Genomic DNA, 11,603 nt, shown 5'->3' with positions numbered 1-11,603 from the left:
ACTAAGGATGTATGCTGCTTCGACCAAAAAAAAAAGGATGTATGCTACTTTTTAAGTATTTATAAAAGAAAGCTTAATTTGTCCATCAGATTTGTAGAATTTTAGAGAATGAATTTTAGAGAATAAATTTTAGAGTAGTTTATAATTTTTAGGACACATTAAACTCGTATCTTCACAAAGGAAAAACTAATAATTCCAACAGCCGAGATTTGGCCGAGTCCAAATCTGTTGTCACCAAAATCCATGTGTCCTCCCTGTCACCTGTCTATTTGTTTGACACATGGCCTCCCTTTTAACAGTGAGTTATCTCTATTAATAAATGCTATGAACTTTTATTAAAAAAATATATAAAAAATCCCTTCATTCCCCCACCCCTCTCTCTTCTCTCTCTTCCTTCTCCCTGTGCCAGTCACCCTCTCCGATGACTGGCAGTGTTTCCAGCGGCCAATGGCCATGAAATCAGTCCCATTTTCTTCCTCTCTTCCTCCTCTCTCTCCCCTGCCCCTTCAATCATCCAAAAAACTCACAACAACGGGAAGCTGCGGAAGCACTCTGCTTCGATTCTCCGTCCACGGTGGTCGGTTGGAGGATCCAACCCCACCGTTGTGCTCGCTGTGACAAGAGGGAGCTAATCCCGGTGGTGCGGCGCCGTAGATCGTCGATGGAGGCAGTCGGCGTTGATTCGGGTTTCAAGGTTTTTTGTGAGTTTTCTGGCCGGATAATCGAAGCGGCAGGGGAGAGAGAGGAGGAAGAGAGGAAGAAAATGGGATAGGTTTCATGGTCATTGTGTTAGTTCTAGGAATTTATAATTGGTTTTTCCTTGCCAAAACCATTGTAATTATTTTATATTTGCCACATTCAACAAGCTCTATGATAGAATTTACAATTAACTTATTAGAGTTTGTTTTGGGATGAAAAGATCAAGATTGGAGAATCAAAGCAAGTGGACTAAGGTAAAATGCATCTCATGCATAATTTTTTATGTATAGTGAGTTAGTCCCTTACATGTTTAAAAATATATGCTTTCACTCATAAAAGAAACATGTGTCGTGCACATGAGGTCATTTTCCTCAATTTTTATTTCACACACTCACACACATGTGCACTGTTTATTATCTTCCTCAGCTCACTCACGCACACACCATGTGGATATTCCTTAGCTGAAAATATTTATTTCCTCTCTTATCTCAATCCACATCATCATTTTCATCAACAAACCAGCTTTGGATTATTTTCTTGGACATTCATTTTCTTGATGTCATAGGTCCTTGCCAAAGAGGTTTCAGTCTAAAAAACATGCAATCCAAGAAGTCCAAAACTTAGATGAACTTAAGATTGGAAAATTAGTTGGAAAACTCAAGACTTTTGAGATGGAGCTTGAAATGGATGAAAAAGACAACAAAATAACCAAAGATATTGGCATTACAAAGTGTAAAAAATGTCATTGAGACCAAACCTTTGTAAACATTGGCCGCCAGAAACACTGCCAGTCACCGGAGAAGGTGAACAGTGCAGGGAGTGGGAAGAGAGAGAGAGGGAAGGGAGAGGGGTGGGAGAAAGAATTAAATTTTTTATAATTTTTTAATAAGTTGACAGTGTTAACTTAGTATGTTCACTGTTAAGAGGGAGGTCAAGTGTCAAACAAATAGGCAGGTGATAGAGAGGATACAAGGATTTTGGTGACAACATATTTGAACATCCAACATCCAATCTCCCCTTAATAAATTGTCCACCTAAACATATATTAGTACAAGATTTTCTACGCATGATTCAAGTTGTGTGGAGTGGGCAGCAAAATTTTTCTCCTTTGGGGCGCATTTTGGATGATGTTATTTTCATGTTATGGTCCCTTGGTGTTACTATGGTATCCATAATCCTCGCCAAGCCAATGGTGTGGCTCATAGACTTGCTCGTTTTGTAGTCTCAATAACAGATAGATGTAGAGGTGTCAAATGGGTCGGGCCGACCTGAGCACAACACGGCACGACACGATTAAATAGGTCGGGCCGACGTTTTTAGCCCATCGAGTACGGCAAAAGCTCGACACGAGCCAAACACGGCATGAGCACGGGCACGAAATGGGCCCAAATTAAGCACGACTATTTTAACATTATTTTTTCCATTTTTAAAGAACTTTTCAACAAAAATATTCAATTTTCATGAAAAATAATGTTAATATTTAATTATAAATAAGAAAAAATATCATAAGATTAGTTTTATCACCCTCAAAAAGAAAAATAAAAAAAAGTCTGTGGCCCGGCCGATTTAAGGCACGGCACAAGCACGAATGGCCCGCGGGCCGTGGGCCGTGCCGAGTTTAGGTCTTAACTATATGGGCCGGCCCGAGCACTGCACGAAAGCACAATGGGCTCAACTTAAACGGGCCGGGCCAGCCCGTTTGACACCTCTAGATAGATGTCTTTGGCTAGGTGAGTCTCCTGCTATGATTTAGGATGCTCTTACAAAGGATTTATCTAATATCTCATCTTGAATAATATAAGTCTCATTTCATTTCTTAAAAAAAACCACCTACTTTTTGTAGGATGATAAACAGTAGAATACTCGGCTTTTAAGTGCGGCTAGCATCACTGGCCCACATTAGAGCCCATGTATTATAGGGACGAGTGCTCAGCCTCCTTGGCGAGTGCTCGACTTGTCTTCCTTCTTCTTTTTTATTGCACCAATTAAAATCGTTGAATAGTAACTAATTAACAAAGTTAGAGTGAATGTTATTCCAAATGATTTTTATTTTTGTGTTTTGTGTTGGTTTATTCATGTTTCATATATATATATGTAATAATAAGATAAAAGACACTTTATAATTATCATTTTTATACGATTTTAAAATTGAAACTGTCTAACAGTTACACTAGGTTGTACTGAAACTGCTAAAAGACACCAAATGTTTGGCACCCGTGTTGGAGAACTTTTTTTCCATGTAATTGTAATACCACGTGGCAGTGTGACTAATCCATATAAAATATAATACATGTACAATCATTTAAATTCTAAAACTATAAATCTTAAATTTATAAACCCGTCGTCTACACCAAAAAAATTTCTCTCGCATGCACCAAAATAACGTTTTTGTGCGTTCTTAAAACCAAATGTGGTTCAATAGGTCTAGAACTCTAATCCTAACATGAGAAAGTGTTTTATCATGTCTTTCTTGCAAACTGGGTACGTTTTGGTGCAATTTGAACGAAATTTGACCAAGTATACACCGAAATGACGTTTTCGTGTGTTATTAACACCAAATTTGGTTCAATAGGTTTAGAAGGCTAATCCTAACATGAGAATGTGCTTCTACATATCTTTTTTACCGGTCACGTTTTGTTGTAATTTGAATGAAATTTGACCAAGTATGCACCAAAATGATGTTTTTATGCATTCTTAAAACCAAATATGATTCAGTAGGTCTAAAACGTTAATCCTAACATGAGAAAATGTTTCTCCATCAAGCACTTGACTCATTAAAAAAGTAGGCCAATTTTTAATATGAATCTTTGCATGGGCTGTTTTGTTCTCTTGAGCCATGATTTGATTGAAAGCAAAAAACCCTTAATTTTATTTAGTTTGATAAAGTAACCTATATATTTAAAAATAGACAATTTTTCCCTTAGTCGTAGGAGGAATTCCTCAGTTCCCACTTATATGGCACAACCACATCCACACACAACCTTTTTGTTTTAAGCCCAATAACTCTTAAGCCAACTTTTACGGTTTTACACTTTTACCTTAGTTGAAGTCCTTTTTTATTTTCCTGGCAAAAAAAAAAAAGTCCTTTTTTATTTTATTTTAGAGGTGCCCCGGACGCAGTGAGGAAGCAGTGCTATTTTAGTCATTTGAAGTGCAAAACCCTAAACCCCTGAACACACACTAGAACGTTTAAGCCGTTGTATCCCAAAGCCATTTCACCAAAACCCTCACTCACACCTCCTCATTCCTTAATCAGCGAAACATCATGCGACCCCCGAGAGGCCGCGGAGGTTTTAGAGGTGGCCGCGGCGATGGAGGTTTTAGAGGTGGTCGCGGTGGTGGAGGCTTTAGAGGTGGCCGTGGTGGTGGTGGTGGGTTCCGCGACGAGGGCCCTCCTTCCGAAGTCGTAGGTCTGTTCCTTTTTTTTGTTGGGTTTCTCTAATGGCGAAGGAAAAATTGTGTTTTGGTGCTTGTATCTATTTCTTCTATAGAATGGGGATTTGGGTTTTTCTTTTGAGTTTGCAACAATGGTTTTAAAGTTTGGTAAGAAATAATCTGATAGTTTCGACTTCTGAGGAAGTTTGAAGTTATATAGGAATTTGGGTTGGTGACATATGTCTCAGTTTCTGTAAAAAATAAATGAAAAAAAATTGTTTGGTGCTATAGGTTCACATTTAGTATTTTTAGGGTATGGATTTTGTTAAATCTTATTTTTTATGTGCTCAATTAACATGTTAACTTGTCTGATTTATATTTGTGTTTCTGGGTTTTACTTAGGAAGCAAATAGAGATATGTTCTAAACATCTGTGTCTTTTGCTTACTAAATGTTAGTTTAGTAATGATACCTTTTTTAATTTTGAGTGTGTAGAGGTTTCGACATTTGTTCATGCATGTGAAGGAGACGCAGTGACAAAGCTCACACATGGAAAGATACCCTATTTTAATGCTCCAATATATCTGCAGAACAAGACTCAGATTGGGAAAGTTGATGAAATATTTGGTCCAATCAATGAATCTGTGAGTCCTCTTCGTCTACTTTATGATGCCAACTCGTTGTATGTGTGCTGGTTTCGAAATCTAATATGGTTATTGTGTTGTAATTGCAGTTATTTTCGATTAAAGTGATGGAAGGCATTGTGGCAACTTCATATGCACAGGGTGATAAGTTCTATATTGACCCAGCAAAGCTTCTTCCTCTTGAAAGATTTCTTCCACAGCCAAAGTATGTTTTTCTTACTTGTTCATTTTTTAGATTACATTTTTATGTTTGAATTGAATTAATGATTAGGTTCATTTGTTTTTCTTAAACTAGCTAGACAACACGTGCCTTGTAATGAATGACTGCAAACCCTTTATCATTCCATATTATTTCCTGACCTCTTTTTTCTTGGAAGGAGTTTGTTAACAAGAGGTGGGTGGGGGGTGGGGATTTATGATTAGGGTGTAGTAAGTGTATAGCAATTGTTCCATTTCCTTAATGAGTATTACAAGTATTATATGTATATATATGTATGTATACAAATTTTGGTATTACTTTTCATGAGTATCTCTTGATGCTATTATGAAGTGTTTTTTGCAATTCCTCATCAGCTTATTATCTCACCCGCCCTCTTTCTCTCCTTATCTGCATGTTATGTGGTTGTAATGGTTCAGTAGCTCAGAGGTGTGTATGTTAGGGTATTATGGCTATTTTTATGCCTAACAAGTGCATGGCCATGGTCCATTTGTACATTGTCCGCAATGAAGCAGAGACCAAAACATTCTAGTTTGTTTTGTTCATAACTCAAACTAGCATTCTAGTTGAAATTTGCTTGTTTGTTCCGTTTCTCTTTGTTTTTTCTTTACTGCTACTCTTAATACTGCTTCTCAATTTGACTTTAATTATTCATCTTGGGACTGCTTTTAGAAGCAACTTAAAATTCTTTTGCTTCTTTTTGAAATCTTGATATTGCATTATCTTTTAAAACATGTCATTTTCATTCAAAGGAATATATATGGATGGTTTTGTTGCAGGGGACAGAAACCAGCTTTTTCTCGAGGTGGAGGCCGTGGTGGAGGCAGAGGTGGTGGAAGAGGTGGTGGCTTTCGTGGAGGGGGTGGCTTTCGTGGAAGGGGTGCTCCAAGAGGTGGCAGAGGCCCTCCAAGGGGTGGTGGCCGTGGTGGTGGTGGCTTCAGGGGGAGAGGGAGATTTTAGAATAGCATCTTGTAATATTTTAAATGCTCCCCTTTTTGCAATGTCATTTCAGGATGATTAGGGCTCACAAAAACCACAGTTTCATGCTGATTCTGGTGTTGACATGTGGTTAATGGATTATTTACTTTACTGCATAAACTAATTTTATCTTAGCTGCAATCTGTACTTGGATGGAGTTAATTATAGATGTTTATTTTGAATTTTATTAAATCTGTTGTGAAAATGAGCTTGTCATCTGGATGTTTATTTGGTAGCATTTGTTATGCTGTGAAAGATAAAAAAAAAAATTCTACATACAGCAACAACAAAAAATCCTATCTTTTTTTATAAATTGTTAAACACGATTTTTCACTGCACCTCTAATAATTAGTTTCAACACCTGACAATGATCCAGATCTGAGGCACTTCACTCAAGATACTGGTGAAGGATGTAGCGGAAAGTTTATTTCTTTCGTCTCTGCAATTGCAAGTGGTAAGAGAAAAGTAAGGCAAAATGGGCCATGAAAATTCGATAAGACTTAGTACTACGGTCGAGTTTTGGATCCAAAATGGGCCATGAAAATCATCTGGTACTAGTACTACCAGATGAATCCGAAATAGTGTTGACTACAGTCAACTTTTGGATCCAAATCCATAACTTCCTCATGTAAACATTACAGACAAGCATTGGTGACTCCATTGGAGATCTCTTAGGGGTTTGTTGATTTTGGATGTGAACCATGCAGATGAAGGTAAGTGTGTGGGGTGCTTTCTTCTAATTAGGGTCTTATTGATATAACAATGTTTCTTTGTCTTTGTTGTGGTACGAAAATGTTGTTACATCCGGTCAAACGGCTTTGGTTGGTTTTCAAAATGGGAGACTGCTTGATATTTAAGGCATGCTATGAAAGACTGGCTTTATTAATGAGATTCAGAATTGAAGAAATTCCTTCATGTACAATTAATGTCTTATTGTCAGGAAAATGATACAAGTTCAAACTTTGTTGACCACAGTAGCCCAACTTGCAAGATTTGTCAGTGTGGAAGTCATCTGGCCCAGCCATGAGTTACAATATATCACTGAATTTCTGCTTGATCAGAAGTACTGCTCCTTCAACAAGCCTCTTTACCACCTCCCCAGCAGGTAAAATTTCCTTGATGAGGCCTACACTTTGGCCAGCATACATCACCATGCTTTCAATGTCACCGGTTGTAGTCACATTTGGAACAGTGCCGGAAAGACGACGGATTTCTATTTCCTGTTGGAGAATACAAGTCAAAATTATGTTAAGGGTTCATTGACTCCCAAGTGCATGAAAGAAAATTCAAGACTAAAACTGAAACTAGGAGATTGAAAAACCGACTTATCTTCACATTTGTAAAGTAGGGGGAACCTTTACTTGGCAATTATGACAAAAAATCATTCTCACCCTGTTGTGTATTGTTGACCGACCAATGACAGGCTGATCGGCTTCGTTTTGATGAGCAGGAAGAGATTTCCAATCATTGAAGAAAGGCGTTTGTAGGACTCGATGTGGTGCTCCGGGCCACCTTGCACGGCCAAATATATCAGTGTACTGAGTTCTGTCATATTCAACCAACCTCCTCTTGTATAAGGGATGAGCATAACTTTCATGAGTTGCAAGAAACCTGTAATATGCTCTGAATTTTAGAACTAGAATGTTGTAGCAACAAATTATCATTTTTTATTATTTAAAATTCAAATACTCGAACAAGAGGGATTAATTAGTATTGACAAAATCTTATATAGCACTCTTGGAACGCTTACAAAGAAGACCAACATACCATTGCAAGATTATTCAAATAAGTTCCTTACATATGCTCAATAAAGTTGCAGTATATCAAACCTAGTGCCTAGGGAGACGGCCTGAGCACCAAGGGCCAGAGCAGCAACATATCCACGGGCATCCACAATACCACCAGCAGCAATAACAGGTATATCTCGATCTCCAACAAGATCAACTACCTTTGGCAACAATGAAATCAAAGCATCCTGTAATTTCAACATAAAGGGCATGGATGTCAACACTTCTCAGTAATTCAATGGACAACTATCAAGCAATAGACAAGCACAGGACAAATAAAACACAAAAACAAATATATGAGTATTGAAAAGGCAGCAAAAAGAGCATAGAATGATGTCATTCATATTTAAATAATTTGTAAAATTACAAAATGCATTAGTGTTTTACTAAAAACTCGCAAACATTCTTTTTATTCTATTTGCATCAAGGTAGACGGTGTTGATATCTAATCTCTAGCTTAAGAGGGAGGGTCATTGATCTAGGCTATACGCAGCCTTACGTTTAGGGACGATTGAACTAATTTAGCTGATTTCGTTTAGCCAATTCAGTGCTACTCATGAGCTTTTAGTTGATTTGACTGAGCTGGCTTGGATGATTTCCCGGGATAATTTCTAGGAATTTTACATTGACCTTTTTTTTTTCTCTAATGTATGGAGGATATATAAGTCTATATGATTTACTCAATTGATGAATACAAAATTATGATGATTTTCTCCCTTTTTCTTTTCAACATTCATTAACTCCGGACACAAAAATGCTATGATATCTTTATATATGCAAGGACAAACATTCATACTTTTGGATCCAATAAGCACTCTCACCTGACTGATCACATGCCCTCCTGCTTCAAGTCCTTGGACAATAATTGCATCCACACCAGCATATATTGCTTTCTTCGCTTCCTCCAAGCTACCGACCTGCAATGTGAATATGTAACTCACCAGAAAGTTCAGGAAAAAAGGAATCAATAGGCTTACAATTGTCCTGCATCCGAATGCATTTCTTTAGAGTGGAACAATTGTGAACAACTATTCAGCCAGTAGACCATACTGTCCCTAATCTAATCTTTCTTCCATCTCTATATCCAATTCTTACAAGAATATTGTTTTCAAACAAACCAGCCTCTCCTCTGCGTAGCTTACTTGATGGTTGAAGACAATTATTAGTTGTGAATTCAATGTGGCTAACAAGTTCATACATTCTTTTGATACATAACAAGTGCACATATCTGCATGGCCTAGCCAATACTCTTTTTTTGGAAAAGGCCTAGTCAATGCTTAAGTCAGACAATCTCAGTCCCTTATCTATCTTTGAAGAATTGACTTCAACTTTGAGTATAAAATAATCAAAACTTCTGTTTTTGGAGTTCAAGAGAAATATCCAAAATACAGTTCTTTTTCACATGTCCACTATGCGTTAAACAGGATATAATATGAATTTCATTTTAAAATGTTCTTGTTGTGATACAAAGAATAGTAGTTTTACACTTTTACTATAAACTGTATTTAAATAAATAAAAAATATGCTTCTGCAGTCAATTTTAGCATGTACATAACATAGTCGTACCCAATGGTGTTAAAGAGAGGTATCAGTCAATTAACAAAACAATTATGATAAACCAGATATGAATGGTTGAATGAGGAAAGAAAGAAACCAAAGAGCTTACTATTTCATAATTATCATTGAGGACAGTTTTAGTATGAACCACTCACCTGAGGAACAACCTTAACCCCAAACTGATGAGCTTTCAATACAAGGTCCTCTGAACAGTCACCCCAGTAAACCTGCAACACTGCTACCTTTTCATCCAATATGGCTTTTATATTTTTCTCATGTGGAAATGCAAGAACAACAGCAACCCCAAATGGTTTGTCAGTTAAGCTTCGAGTTTTCCTTATCAGCTCTTGCAGGTAATCTGGTGAATCCTGGTTAGGCAAACTGAGTACATCAAAAATTTCTTCTTTAAATGTAATTTAAAAAAAAAAAATCATATATACAAATAGAAAAGTGCCTTTGACCAAAAAAAAAAATAGAAAAAGTGGTAATTCCTTGCTTCCAAAAATTCCACATTGAGTTATTCTTCTATTTTTTAGCTAAATACAACGAGTTATTCTGTATTGTTTTATTCTCACAACTTTAACAGTGATTTTCCCCAGAAATACTTAAAGGGGATGACAACACCAAGTTACCAACAAAGGCATGTTTAACGTTTACCATTCAGTTCGGAGGACCCTTTAGCTGCTTGTTTCCTTGTTTCTCATACCTGTCTTTTTTCTTTCCCTTTAATTGTTAATTTCCATCTTATGGAACAGAATGAACTATATATCAAAATGCACTTTCGCCATAGTCAATCTTGAACCACTAATCTGAACTTTGGAAGTTTCCCTGGAAATGTTCATGATGAGGCATAGAAAAGAAAAGAAGCAACGGGATCCACAAATGGCCTTTGGACATAATGGCACCAGAATAATGTAGTCACTGTTAGAATTTTGGACAGAAAGAGAAATATTGCTCCTGATTGTCTAAATCAACTTCAATTGTAAAGAGGAACTACGATTATGAACAATGGTGAAGGTGCAAAACATAGACTACAGGTAGGATTAGGGAAGCAATGACAAAGCCAGACTGTCAAAAATTGATCTCCAGAAGGTATTGAAGTAGGAATTGATCAAAGTGGTTTGGAAAGCAACAACCTCTTCACCCATCCAAAGAAAACTGGGTACTTACTTAGGTAATTGCGGGGAAAACACATAAAAATGAACAATTTTTGTGGTTTTTGTCTCGTGTTGGCCGGACTTCACTACTATTCTATCAACAAAAGTGAAATCAAATATCTGCCCACCGTTGAGCAGTTCTATTGATCTGTTAAAATGATTAAATTGGACCAACATAATAATCCAACATTCCAAATTTTACTAACACAACTTGTAAGAGTTTGGCATTGATGGAAAGATAAAAGCATCACAGTTGAGTGATCAAATGCGATAGTGGATTTTCTTTCGTTTTGTTTGTCCATACATGATTTTAGGTTCTTGCTTTCTGTTCTGGGTGAAAAGATTTCTTACATGGGAAACCAACAAAAACCCAAGTGGAGTGGTGGTCCCTTACATTCAAGCACATAGCATTCAAATATTCCCCAATAAAAAAAAATTAAGTAAGCCCTTTTCTGGGGAATTCAAAGCTTCAAAGCGTATATCCTAGTTGAATCAATAATAATCATATAATTATCTACAAATGCAATAAATTAATTAAGACGAACATCAAGAATATTATCATATGGATTTTTATTTGAAATGAGGATTTAAGATTATAGAAGAAACAAATGAAAGAAAATTAAGAAGGCTAACATACCCAATCAGGAGCCCTGAGGAAACCAAGTCCACCAGCATTAGCAACAGCAGCAACAAGCTCAGGTCCAGAAATATCAGGTCCCAGTGGTGCCTGAACTATTCCATACTCAAAACCCAATATCCCACGCCAACCCATAAATATAAATATCTCCTTCTAATTAAGTTTTCTAAGTACTCAAACTCAAACAAAGGCTAACTGGAAGTGGAGCTCGATCTTCTATTTGTGCTACTGCTCACTGCTGCTGCGTGTGTTTATGTGTTTATACTTTATGTAGTGGGATTTGGTTGTGTTCTCGAGTTTCCACACGTAAGCCAAAACTTTCTTGTTTTTGTTTATTTCCCAAAGAACGTAAGGGAGGACGTCAAGGATAGTTCGAGAGTTTCATTTTTCTAATGAGGTCATGCCAAATTCATATACAGACATGGATTGTCATGTGTTTCTACTTTCTACTTATCAGCCCAAGACCTAACAAGAGCTTGACCCAGCAATAAAGCCCAAATGGTGAAAATTAGGAACTCGAGCGTAAGTGTACAATGGAAAAATTTATTATATA

At 36.9% G+C, this 11,603-nt stretch overlaps 2 protein-coding genes across 2 annotated transcripts; one reads left to right on the top strand and one right to left on the bottom strand.

Moving 5' to 3' along the window:
• The first annotated feature begins 3,873 nt into the window (after positions 1-3,873).
• On the top strand, positions 3,874-6,091 carry LOC147277299 (putative H/ACA ribonucleoprotein complex subunit 1-like protein 1). Its single transcript, XM_086255005.1, has 4 exons — positions 3,874-4,109; positions 4,569-4,717; positions 4,807-4,922; positions 5,714-6,091. The coding sequence occupies exons 1-4, from the start codon at positions 3,965-3,967 to the stop codon at positions 5,892-5,894; spliced, it is 591 nt and encodes a 196-aa protein (XP_086111131.1). The 5' UTR covers positions 3,874-3,964; the 3' UTR covers positions 5,895-6,091.
• A 682-nt stretch (positions 6,092-6,773) lies between these two features.
• LOC147277298 (Aldolase-type TIM barrel family protein) lies at positions 6,774-11,361 on the bottom strand. The gene is made up of 6 exons (XM_086255268.1): positions 11,051-11,361; positions 9,412-9,624; positions 8,521-8,616; positions 7,742-7,887; positions 7,304-7,523; positions 6,774-7,132 (listed from the first exon to the last, which is right to left on the bottom strand). Exons 1-6 carry the CDS (start codon positions 11,183-11,185, stop codon positions 6,941-6,943), a joined length of 1,002 nt encoding a protein of 333 aa, XP_086111394.1. The 5' UTR covers positions 11,186-11,361; the 3' UTR covers positions 6,774-6,940.
• Positions 11,362-11,603: the final 242 nt, after the last annotated feature.

This window comes from Dryas octopetala, chromosome 8, assembly GCF_963921425.1.
Source record: "Dryas octopetala chromosome 8, drDryOcto1.1, whole genome shotgun sequence".
NCBI classification, from domain to species: Eukaryota; Viridiplantae; Streptophyta; class Magnoliopsida; order Rosales; family Rosaceae; genus Dryas; species Dryas octopetala.
Note: the sequence above shows the minus strand (reverse complement) of the source record. Positions and strands in the feature narration are given on the sequence as shown.